The sequence below is a fragment of the Camelus bactrianus genome, chromosome 16, assembly GCF_048773025.1.
Source record: "Camelus bactrianus isolate YW-2024 breed Bactrian camel chromosome 16, ASM4877302v1, whole genome shotgun sequence".
NCBI lineage: Eukaryota > Metazoa > Chordata > Mammalia > Artiodactyla > Camelidae > Camelus > Camelus bactrianus.
The window spans coordinates 30427649-30440401 of record NC_133554.1 but is presented as its reverse complement, the minus strand read 5'-3'; the positions used below and the strand labels follow the sequence as shown (position 1 = coordinate 30440401).

Genomic DNA, 12753 nt, shown 5'->3' with positions numbered 1-12753 from the left:
ACCTAAAATTCTCTATTCTGGCAATTAATCATGAGCGAGGATGGAATAGAAATGTTTCTGGACAGAAGAGTTCTCAAAAAGTACCTCCCTTGCACATTCTGTCAGGAAGGCACAAGAGGGAAAAATGAACAAGAAAAGGGAAAAGTTAAGATCCAGGGACTGGGGTTCCACTACAAGGTGCATTGAACCAATGTCCCTGATGATAGCTGGGTAGCAGGTCTAAAAGCCAAATAGTCCATTATTCAGTAGGAGGTTGGAGGATTCTAAGAGTGAGGTCTTCAAGGGGTAGACGAAAATGATTGATGATTTTGGTCATGTAAGAAAGAAGCATGTGAGATTAAGATACATAGATCCAGGTTAGTGAAAAATTAGAAAAATATTGTTTGTATGAAGAACAAAAAATTGTCCAAAAAACCACAATACCACTGACACAACGAGCACTATTTCAATGCTGAACTTTAATTTAACCACATCTAATTTATAGCTGTATTAGGAAGAGGAGGAAGGTGGTAAAAGCTTAAACTATCAATTTCCTGTGAAGAGGCTAATACATAATGTCTAAAATAGATAAATCAAGAAACATTGGCAAAAGCAGATTATTTAAAAATATAGAGATGAAGACGATAAGAAGGAGCTCAAAGAGTTTTAAGTGGTTTCCCATAGAAAGCGGGGCTTGTGGTACAAGAAGGTAGGGAACAAAAGACTACTATTCTTTGTTTTGACTTTTAGTACAATTTGACTTTTGAAACAAAGTGCATTCATTATTTGATAAGAAGTAAAGTAATTTAAAAATAACGACAACCCCAGACCGCTCAAATGTACATCAGAGGTTTAACTGTAAAATTTACAAAGTTGGTACAGAATCCAATTTAAAAAAACAGGAACTATAATATTTCCATGTATAGTTTTGATTTGCATTTCTCTGATAATTAGTGATATTGAGCATTTTTCCATGTACCTATTGATCATTTGTATGTCTTCCTTGGAGAATTGCTTGTTTAGGTCTTCTGCTCATTTTTGGATGGGATTGTTTGTTTTTTTCTTATTAAGGTGTGTGAGCTGCTTATACATTCTGGAGGTCAAGCCTTTGTCGGTTTCATCTTTTGCAAAAATTTTCTCCCATTCCATAGTTTGTTGTTTTGTTTTGCTTATGGTTTCCTTTGCTGTGCAGAAGCCATGTATAGTAGTTAAATAAGGCTAGATACTTTGGATTTTTTTTTTGCTTCTTTTTAAAAAACTTTATTTGTTTTATTGAAGTATAGTTGGTTTCCAATGTTGTGTTAATTTCTAGTGTACAGCATAGTGATTCAGTTATACACGTATATATTTCTTCTCACATTTCTTTTCCCTTATAGGCTCTTATAAGATATTGAATATGTAGTTCCCTGAGCTCTACAGTAGGACCTTGTTGTTTATCTATTTTATATGTAGTAGTTAAGACTAAATACTTTAAAATGCCCTTCCAGCATAAAATACTCTGATGCTGGATAAATTACCCTAAATGTCCTTTTTTAAATTTAATTTTAATTTTTTAAAATTGAGGTATAGTCAGTTTGCAATGTTGTGTCAATTTCTGGTGTACAGTACAATGCTTCAGTCATACATAAATATACATATATTCATTTTCACTAAATGTCCTTTTTAAAAAAATTCCACTAATTTTTAGTGGGATAGATAATTAGATTTATTTATTTATTTCTAGAGGAGGTACTGAGGATCAAACCTAGGACCTCATGCATGCTAAGCAAGCACTCTACCACTGAGCTATACCTTCCCTTACCTCTAAGTGTCCTTTTAAATTCATTACTAAGCTCTCTTTACTACACTGTCTCCATTGTCAACCAGTGGGTTGTGCCACGTACAGTTCTGATTCAAATTCCATTGTATAGATTTCCCCCCCCAACACCAGGCAATTCTCTATCGCTCAGTTCTGACACTGTCTGCCTTGAGATAACTCTGGATTCCACAGGTAAAGAGTTCACTCCTACAAGCCTGCTCCACCTACCCCAGTTCAGACCTCAGTGTCAAGTCCAGGTTGTCACTTGTGTTTCTGACCCATAGGCTATCGACTGGAGGCTCCCATGAACCCCTCTTTGGGTTTGATTAATTTGCTAGAGTGGCTCACAAGAGAAGTGTTTTACTTAGTAAATTACTGATTTATTATAAAAGGATATAACTCAGGAACAGCTAGGTGGAAGAGATGTATGAGGAAAGGGTGGGAACTTCCGTGCCCCCTCCAGGTGCGCCATTCTCCCCAAACCTCCGTGTGTTCACCAACCTGGAAGCTCTCCAAACCCCTTTCTTTTGGGTTTTAATGGAGGCTTCATGACATAGGCATGATTGATTAAATCATTGGCCATTGGTGGTTAAACTCAGCCTCCAGCACTTTTCCCCTCTCAGAAGATGGAGGGTAGGAGGTGAAGCTGAAAGTTCCAACCCTCTAATCACATGGTTGTCTCCACTGTCAACCACCCCTGTCCCAGCTGGCTTCATACGTTGTACAGCTGGGAAATCATTTCCCCATGAATTTCTAGTATTCGCTTCATTTTATGACTTTGGCTCAAGGTTTTGTACATAGCCCATCCTTCGCCCCTTCTTTGAACTCCCATGTAACTGGTGGGTTGTTTGGCAGACTTGCTGCCCTCACTGGAGCATCCTGTTAGAACCAGTTCTCATATTAGAGATGTATGACAGCCGTTCTTCTTTTAGGGAATTTCATATTTGATGGGAATCTTTACCAAACATTTTGATCCAGAAAGTCAGAGAGACATGTTCATCAACCTCATGAGACTTTAAGTTCTAGAACAGCTGTTGACGAGTTCATCTGGTCTGCTACCTGTTTTTGTACAGCCTATGAGCTAAGAATGGTTTTTAAATACATGTTTAAATGATTGGAAAAAAACCAAAAGAAGAGTAATGTTTCATGACACATTGAAAGTATTTGCCATTCAAATTTCAATGTCCATAAATAAGACTTTATTGGAACGTAGTCAGGCTCTTAGGCTTATCTATAGTTTATGGTTGCTTTCTGCTGCAATGGCTGAGTTGAATAGTAGTTGAAGTAGAGAACTTAGAGCCTAAAATATTTACCATCTGAGCCTTTACAAAAAAGTTTGCCAACCTCTGATCTAGAAAAAAGGTAATTGGAATGAGGATCATTGCTATGGCTCTTTCTAGAGATGATTCTGATTCTCTGGAATGAATAGCTATCCTGAACAGTATCCAAATCTCCAGAAGAGTTTGAGATAAACTCATAGGTGAAACACCAGGAACGCGCCATCTAGCGGTGGAACTTTCAATCACAGGAGATTTTTCTAAAATTTTCCAGATTATTTGCTCAGGCAAAAATGGTGAGATTTAAAGATTCTGCCTAGTGAATGTTTAATATTTAAATGCCACGTGGTATTGACTATTTTTAAAAAACTAGAGCAAAAGTCATTTAAAATATATTCCATAAATGTCTCCCTATGAATTAGACACAGGAAAAACCTCAAATAATGATTAGTCATGAATAAATGGATATGTCCATATCACCTTTTCTTATTTATTTGAAAACAAACACCCAACTTCCTATAAAAGGTAACTAAGAAAACAGGTAAGTAACTTATCTCTAAGAGTAGAAAGTGTTTTTATTATCTCCTTGATATTTAGAAGAAAGCAGTTTTGCATGCTCTTTCCCCAAATGATCCTTTTCTCAAAAATAACAGTTAGAAAGGAGCCCTCTGTTCTATCTTGCCATTGGTCATTTTGGATGTCTTTTCTTCTATGGACTGAACCCTCGACGAAAGAACTTTGCCACGTTGATCTATCTCTTCAACCACCGTCTTTACCAGTGTGGTTCTGGATAACTCTAGAAATAAAACGTATGTGAACACATGACACATGACATGTCTAAAAGATTACACGACAGAGAATTCCACTGCTGGTTGTAATATAGTATATTATGTACATTTTGGTGAGGAAGTTAAGGATAGGTTTACAATAATAATTTGCGATAGTTTTATCCCCTCAAAAGAATACTTCACGTTCAGAGCACTTTAGTTAAAATTACTAAAAGTGTAGTGTATGATTGCCATTAATATAAAAGTATTTGCTGCATTAGAGAGAGATCTAGATTTTATTACCTTTAGATGAATTTCCTGAGCTTCCTGATCCAAAGCCCTTTGATTTGGAGCATGAGCTGTTAGAAATAGTACAAAATAAATGAGTTTTTTTTTTGTTTTGTTTATCACTTCATAAATATTCAATGAATTGACAGATGAATGTTTTATACCCAAAACAGATTTTCATTTTCCACAGAGAAAAATATTAAAATTTTTGTTTTAGAGTTGAAAGTAATTAGATATGTTCAAAAGAAAGGATATTAAAAGAACTTGTTTCCATTTGTTTTTTTTTAAACCCAAGAACTTAAAACTTAAGGAAAAAATATATTTTATGTATCGATCCGAGAGGTTTGTACAGAATATGCTTATTTCAGGGACAGCACTGATATTAGGAATGAACCGAAAGATGGGTAAAGCCTGGGGGGTGGGGTGGGGAGAATCATAAAACCTACAATGAGTAACACGGACAAGAAATGGGGGCTTCTGCAGGGATGCCTGGGGCCGCCCAAGGCAGATGAAGAAGAGGCTGTGATGTATGAAATTCAGAAGAGATGACAGCAGAGCAATAGGTGGCTGTGCTCTTCTGCAGTGAGAATGAAAAAGGAGGGCTTGGAGGCATCGCAGGGGAATGACAGTATACGGTTGTGCCTCAAATAGGTAAAAACTGTATTTTCAGAGGATGTTACTTACTTTCCGTCTCCATCGATCAGGCGGCAGTAGGTCTCAATTTCTTTTTCCAAGTGGGCCTTGATGTCAAGGAGCTGCTCGTACTCTAGTTTCTGGCCCTCGGTCTCAGTTCTGACCTGGTGCAGCTGCTCCTCCAAGGCTCCGATCTGCGCCTGGATCTGGGCCAGCTGCGCGCAGTAGTTGTTCTCGGTCTCGGTCAAGGAGCACTCCAGGGAGTGTTTCTGAGGACATGTAAGATGTCAAAGGAAGCGAGGAAGGACTTTGAGGGCTCTATCCACTAGTGTGTTTCTCAGCAAATGGCAGACTTGCTCCCTCGGTGAGTTTTGGAAATTTGAGGGTTTATAACTATTAAACAGGAGATGGACAGAAACGGGAACTGACTGGGATTTACTGGGTGTGGGGGGCAGACCGACTGGCTGACCTGGCACCAGATACATGACCCTTTTCCCACAGGACTTGTGACTGTTCTAATGGACATTCATGGAATTTAGCCAGTATTTCATATTATGGCCAACCAACATAGGAAAACACCTTTTGGCAGGTAGCACCAGAAGAAATCAGTATTGGAAATCTTATATTTTAAAATTGCATACTTATTTTTGAGTTGCCCATTGTTTCTGCAATCTTATTCTGCTACTGTCCCCAGAGAGCTACCCCACCAGAGTTCCAAGGCCTTTTGTGCTGCTGTTTCCTTCTCTTTTTTCCCTTTAATTGAAGTGTAGTCAGTTTCCAATGTTGTGTCAATTTCTGGTGTACAGCATAGTGTTTCAGTCACACATATACATACATATATTTGTTTTCATATGCTTTTTCATTATAGGTTACTACAAGATATTGAATAGGGTTCCCTGTGCTATACAGAAGAAACTTGTTGTTTATCTATTTTATATATAGTGGTTAGTATCTGCAAATCTTGAACTCCCAATTTATCCTTTCCCATTCCCTTGCTGTTTTTTTTTTTTTTAATCTGTCCTGGGTTTTCTGTCATCAAAGACCTTTTGTTAGGCACTTGAGGTTGAATGAATGGCCTAACATTCACTGGGTGGGTGGGACTGCAAGACAAGAGATGTATTTCAATAACACAAGACAGGCCATTATCTCAACACTACTCTTGTGACTCTTCTGCCTCCTTATTTCTACTTCCATAGTCTGTAATTTGTCTGGTCGTGTGATCCCTACTTCAATTAAAGTCATTTTCCTCTTTCCTCTGTCGTATCCCATCTGGGTGGTTATTACTTCTCTTGATGTTCATTCTTATCTGAGTGTCCACCTGCTTCTAGTCTTTCATTTTCTTTTTCTTCTTATGTGGACTGATTCCCAATCTTACGTTGTTTAAAATAAAACTATTGATTAAAGGCAGGGGTAAGCCTTTCTCTCTTTCATTACATGTTCTAGGGTAGATGGGCCCCAGTGTTTACATAGTAAATATATTTTATTTTAAAATACTTTTATTTTTCTTTTTTATTGCAGTTAATGCCTTTTTATGACATTATACTTTTTTTTAAAAAAATTTTTTTTTGGGGGGGAGGTAATTAGGTTTATTTATTTATATGTATATATTTAATGGAGGTACTGGGGATTGAACCCAGGACCTCGTGCATGCTACGCATGCACTTTACCACTCAGCTTTACCCTCCACACTGGTTTTAAAAACATTTTTTTGGTGTGTTGCTAAATATATTATCTATTGACTTCATTTTTAGGATTATAAAGAAGGAGGTATAAAATATTCATTATAACAGGCAGACACTGGGTCAAATGGAGCTAAGAACCACAGCCTTAGATAAACAGGCTGACAGGTGTATTACTGGGTAGTAGTGCTACCTGTAGTGCTGGGCTGTCCAGGGCAAAGACGTGGAAGATGGTCAGAACGGTAATGGGGAGGCTGAGGCAACAAGTGGCAAGTGTCAGCTACTTCAATTTCCCTGATAAAGTGTTCTCATATGATATTCCTTTTCAAGGTTGCTCACGCTCTCCTAAATCAGAGGGGACCATGGCATCTCTATCTTACAGCCTTCTGCTCTAAAAGTTGGCTTATAGACAAGGAAGGTCAGGATGAACTTGGAAGTTTGTATATTACAGGAAGCACATGAAGCATTTATATATTTAGATAATTCCCAGCTGACCCATGATTTGTGCTCTAAACTGTAGAATTCCTCTTATGACAAAAGAATCTCAGAAATGGAAGTTAGGTTCTATGCCATCATTAGTCTATAATTCAGTTATGTTGTAAGTTAAAATAGGCTTTTTTGGTGGATTGTCTCATGAGCCCAAACTCTAGGGCTACTGACTGCACAGAATCTAACTGCTTTCTAACATCACTGCTTCTCTGTGAAAATACTTAAAATTCTGTTCTGGGAACTCAGGAATTTTTTTCTATCAACACAGCTCAGGAATGAGAAGGAGGGTTTGTGCTCAGGGGCAGGGTGGCAGGAACAGGTCCTCAGGGTTCTAGTTGCAGGAAAGAAGCCAGTGGGGAAGAGAGGAGGGTTCTGGGAGCCCAAAGTGACAAGGAGGAGCATCTGGGGTACCAGCCAGCAGCGGTGATGAGAATAAGGAGGAGAGGGAAATGCTGGTTCAGTTGGGGTTAGTCCATGGTAAAAACAAGTCTCCAATCTAAATAACATATGGGGAACCATATTCAATGTCTTGTAGTAACTTATGGTGAAAAAGAATATGAAAACGAATCTATGTATGTTCACGTATGACTGAAGCATGATGCTGTACACCAGAAATTGACACAACATTGTAAACTGACTATACTTCAATTTTATATATATATATATACACATACATTTATATATACAAGGAAAAAAATAACATATGGTAAGAAAGCACCACGCCTTTTTAGGGTGGGTAAATCAAATTAGTCTCCCTATTGTTTTGAGTCATCTTCTCCTTCTCTGTTCCCTGAACTCATTTGTATAATAGTGGCTCTTTTCTTCATGTTACAACCTGATGTCCTCAGGGAGCATGAAGCTTCTGATGAGGACAGGGAGCCCTTGGGCTATGTGGGTGCCATAATTCTCCAAATCTAGCCTTTTGGGTGCTATCAGCTCACACCCCAAAAGGGAAGCTGGTTTTCCTGGGTTATCTCCATGTCACCTCCACCTCAGAAGGAGGTGCCAAGAGATGGGCTAAATGCCCAGGGTTTTGGAGGCATGTCAGGATGGGACCTTTCTCCTGGACACAGCAGGGCAGAAGAAGCTGATAGTCCTCACATGGAATCAGATGTGTATCCTCCTTTTCTCTGCCTGATGGAAAGCACAGTGTTGCCTTTAATTGGACTTCATCAATATTAGGTGATGCTGGTGACACCAGCTCTGTCTTGTCTGGCTGCCTGATGTAAACCTGCCACTTGGTTTTCAAAGGTATCAATATCCCTGCTGCTTGCTCTGCGTCCAGAGATGGACCACTTGAAGGAAGGAACTAGTTCATTAAGTAGGCACTGAGCGCGGGCGGGAGGGAAATCCTCCGTGACCTCAGGGAGGAAGAAATGCCCTGTCTCTGAGCATCTCAGGGTCTGTCTGTCCTGTCTCTGTTAAGTATTTGTGGGTCAAGATGTAACAGGGAGGAAGGGAAGGGTTTCAGCTAGACTTTGTGGACTCGCTGATCTGTGCTCTTACCGTCGCCAGGAGGGACTGCAGCTCGATGTCCAGGGTCTGCAGAGTACGCTTCATTTCGGTCAGCTCGCTCTTGGCCGAGGTGGCCGCGCCCTCGTCGTCGGAGATCTGCTGCTGCAGGGTGGCGCTCTGCAAGACCGAGCGCCCAGGGGCTAGACGGAGCTGCCCCCGCCTGAGTTAGCGGTACCGGCCTGGGCTGGCTGGGCGGCGCTCACCTTTTCGTTGAACCAGGCCTCCGCATCCCTGCGGTTCTGCTCGGCCAGGCCTTCGTACTCGGCTCTCATGTTGTTCAGCAGAAGCGTGAGGTCCACGCCTGGCGCCGCGTTCATCTCCACATTCACGTTGCCTCCGGCCGCGCACTGCAGAGCCTTCATCTCCTGCGGGGAAACGCCAGGGGGACCTAAGGGCGGCGCATCTTTCTATCTCAAAGTGTTTTTGGTTAGTGTCTCTGTAAGGGAGATGAAGAATCCTGCTGTGGACCTGACCCTGCCCTGGCTGGGCTGCTGTGGTTACTATTCCTTCTCTTCCCGGACGTTTTCTTCTCTGCGTCACCCTCTCTGCAGTGCATTCCAGCCCTCTGCTCTGTGACTTCCCTCTCCCCGTTTCTCTTTTATTTTTAATTTTTCCCTTCTAATTTTTCTTCTCCTCCCCTTTCCATAATTTTCTCACTTGGGGCAAGTAGATTTGGCATTTTGGCCATTTCTAACCAATGGTGGGGCACTTCCCGTCACGGGTTGTTTTCTGACAATTTCACATCCATGGTTTTGCAGAATTTTGCAGTTCCTTTTGGGATAATAATTTTTTTAGGGGGTTGAAGTTGCCTGGTATTACGAGTCAAATAATGGTTTATTACTGTGTAGGGTTCAACATTAAGATAAACCCAGGCTAATTAAGTAGAGAAACAATTGACATCTTTTCCTAGTCAGAGACGTCTTCTGTGAGAAGACTGATCTCAAGATAGGCCTGTATGAATGAAAGAAATAATCCAGTGGGGAGATGGTTGTGTTAATGTGAAAGTAATGTGCAAAAGTAATGTATTATTTTCAAAAGGATAGACTATGACATCAGCCTTCAAATGGAAGGATGCAGATCAATTGAACATTTATTACCTTGGGGGATGCAATTAGAAGGGCAGAGTGGGAGACGTGGAATTCTTTCTTTAGATGCTTTGGCATTGTTTGAACTATAATGAGCGTGAATTGCTATTGTAATTTAATGCCCCCTCCAAGTATTTAAAATATACAGAGTTGTGATTTGACTAGAGCGAAAGCTTCCCCTACCTCTTCATGGTTCTTCTTGAGATAGGTCATCTCTTCACTCAGGGATTCATAGTGCAGCTCCTGGTCAGTCCTGCAGAGCGTCAGTTCGTCCAGGACTCGCCTTAGCCCATTGATGTCGGCCTCTGTGTTTTGGTGGAGGGCGAGCTCATTTTCATACCTTGGAAGGCATGCAGTGAATTTCAGCACAAATTAGATTGGCTCAAGAAATGGAAAAATAAAGCCTCAATTGCTTTTAACTGAAAGCTAGAAATTGAATTAGAGCTCTACATTTTGTAAACAAAAAAAGGCAGAAAAAGCCCTCTTCCATCTTATCACCCAATTCTATGCAGGGTAATCAGCAGTGATTCAATCACACAATTTCCACTAGCGTATCCCAACTAGATAGAAATAGACCGTTTTAGAATTTTATCTTAATATTTTTACCTAATCGACAAATATTTCACAAACATTTATGCTTGGCACTAGTTCATGCAGGCACAGAAATACAATGATATTTTATCCTAAGAATGTAATAAATATGTATAAATTGTGAGTCTAGCTGACTGTAATATTATAACATGCTTTGTGTCATATTGTCCTGTAGTATTGTAATGCGGTATTTTCTTTCATCTTTTAGGTTATAGCTTATTCTGCTTGGGGTGAAATTGAAATTTTATTCAACACATTAAGTAGATCGGAAACCTGTCTAGGCGTGATTATTTTTTATGTCTTACTTTAGCCGGAAATCGTCAGCAGCCAGTCTGGCGTTGTCAATCTGCAGAATGACATTAGCATTTGCAGTAGTGGAAGAGATAATCTAGAAGAAATCGGGAGGGAAAACACAATTAAGTTTGCTCTTATAACCTATGATTTCAGGAAACAAAAAGTGTTTTAATGCTGCACAATTAAACTTTGGCATAAAAATTTCACTTCCTTAGGTAATAACCAACATGTTTCAAATTTAATGTTTAAAAATTACAGGTAAGGTTTTATTTCTTCTAACATAACTTTTAGAATATAATACTTTGTTATTATGAATACAATGAATATATTTCAAAAATCAACAATAATGTAACTAATGACATTTAAGCTACATTGAAATTCATGGATCAAAGTGCCTAATTTTAGCTAATTAGAAGAATTATGTTTCAAAATAAATAATAAATGCAATGTGGAGGGGAGGGATAAATTGGGAATTTGGGATTTGCAGATACTAACTGCCATACATAGAATGGTTAAACAACAAGGTCCTACTGTACAGCACAGGGAACCATATTCAGTATCTTGTAATAATCTATAATGAAAAATATTATGAAAAAAATATATATCAGAATCACTATGCTGTATACCAGAAACTAACACAATGTTGTAAATCGACAATGCTTCAACAACAACAAAAAAAACCACAACATAAATTACAGATAACAGTTATGAAGCATTTCCTGTTGTACTTTTATGTCTTCTGCTAGGTAGTTCTTAGTTTTAAATACTTTGAGTAGTTCCAAATGTGTGACTTCTCACCTTATTCTTAAGATCTTCGATTGTTAGGTGATATCTGCTGTAGTCATGATCAAGTCCACGGCAAGATCCAGGGCCATATTTTTCATACCAACCCTTGATTTTTCTCTCTAGGTCAGCATTTGCCTCCTCCAGAGCGTGCACGTTATCCAGGTAGGATGCCAAGCGGTCATTAAGATTCTGCATGGTCACCTTCTCATTCCCAGAGAGGAGTCCCCCTTCACTTCCAACAAAGCCAGCACAAGCAGCACTTCCAAGGGCACCACCAGCATAGTTCCCAGCAGGAACGCTGCCCAAGCCCCCTCCCAAAGCACAGGAAAATCCACTTCTGGCACCCGAGCTGCTATATGCATTGCTATCTACAAAGCCTATGCCTCCATTGGGTGGTCTGGTAGATCTAGTTCCAGACCGCAAGCAAATATGCCTGGACCCACTAGAAAATCGGAGAGACATAGTAGTGTGAGAAATGTTCGCCTTGTCTGTGGATAGCTGGAACTTCAAAGGAGAACAGAATGTTGTGTGCTGATGGCTTCTTTGGGCTTTTATACACAATTATCGGGGTGTTTCTATTTGAGTGAATGCGTGCCAAAAGAAAAAAAGGCATCATTCAGATTAGCATGAAATTATGTATAATTAGGTGATTGGGGGGGGGTAAATTAATGCCTAACATCTTTGGCTGTTGCTTCAGGATATTTGTTATCATAAATATAATAGGGTTCATTCTATATTAAGTTCATTATTTTAACTTCTAATTTTGGATGAGTAATCCTTTACTTTCATCTAGGCCCCAGGGATCATTATCTGGCACAGGTTATTATAAAGTTTTAAAAGTTAAGTAAGATTGTGATAGGGTACCATCAGCTGTGGTAGGGTCTTAATTACCAAAGAACCATTAACTACAGAAATACATATTTTATCTCACCATAGCAAAACACTGTGTTATTTTAAAAAGTATATTATCCTGGTACCTTCTCTGGTCTTACCATGATTAGGACATCTGTTCATTATCTTGAACAATAACATAAATATTGACTGATTCCTTTATTTAACATGTATACCTACTATGTTTGGTGTTCAATGCTGAATGCAAAAATAGAGACCCGATGCTAAAAATGCAGAGGTGAAAAATATATGGTTACAATTTTTGAGAAAAGTATGGTCAGGACCAGACAGGGGCTAGGTCTTGTTTCACCTTCTGTACCAAGGAGTTTGGAATGAATCCTAAGTGGAAAGCAGAAGGCAACATAAGCAGGTTTAAATAAAAAAGGAAGGCCAACTACAAGGTTAGGACAGTGGTCCACGTGGGAAGGATGAAGGCAGTGGGACGGAAAGAAGTCGAAGAGGATATGGTCACTGATTGAATTTGGAGAATAAGGAGAAAGGGCGAATTGGAGATGACTCTTAGGTAATTGATTTCAGATGCTGGGAATTCCATGATATTAACTAAGATAGGGAATATAGGAGGAGAAAGAGACTGAGTTTAGTCCAGCTGAGTTTTAGGGATTAGTGGAATACCTCATCTGAAGATAGGAGGTGTGAACGTTTAGAATAAGTACATGGAAC

General features: G+C 39.5%; 1 protein-coding gene across 1 annotated transcript; it reads right to left on the bottom strand.

The window, feature by feature from the left end:
• Nucleotides 1-2949: 2949 nt before the first annotated feature.
• KRT28 (keratin 28) lies at nt 2950-11712 on the bottom strand. The gene is made up of 8 exons (XM_010960434.3): nt 11194-11712; nt 10407-10489; nt 9694-9850; nt 8629-8790; nt 8417-8542; nt 4794-5011; nt 4125-4180; nt 2950-3850 (listed from the first exon to the last, which is right to left on the bottom strand). Exons 1-8 carry the CDS (start codon nt 11641-11643, stop codon nt 3708-3710), a joined length of 1395 nt encoding a protein of 464 aa, XP_010958736.1. The 5' UTR covers nt 11644-11712; the 3' UTR covers nt 2950-3707.
• Between the last annotated feature and the right edge of the window lie 1041 nt (nt 11713-12753).

Excerpts from the sequence above, each read along its gene's own strand:
- KRT28 (XM_010960434.3), bottom strand. The coding sequence starts at position 11,643 with ATGTCTCTCCGATTTTCTAGTGGGTCCAGGCATATTTGCTTGCGGTCT. Across the intron at positions 9,851-10,406 it reads GCTGACGATTTCCGGCTAAA|GTATGAAAATGAGCTCGCCC; the intron begins GTAAGACATAAA and ends ATGCCTTCCAAG. Across the intron at positions 4,181-4,793 it reads CTGATCGATGGAGACGGAAA|CTCATGCTCCAAATCAAAGG; the intron begins GTAAGTAACATC and ends TATTTCTAACAG.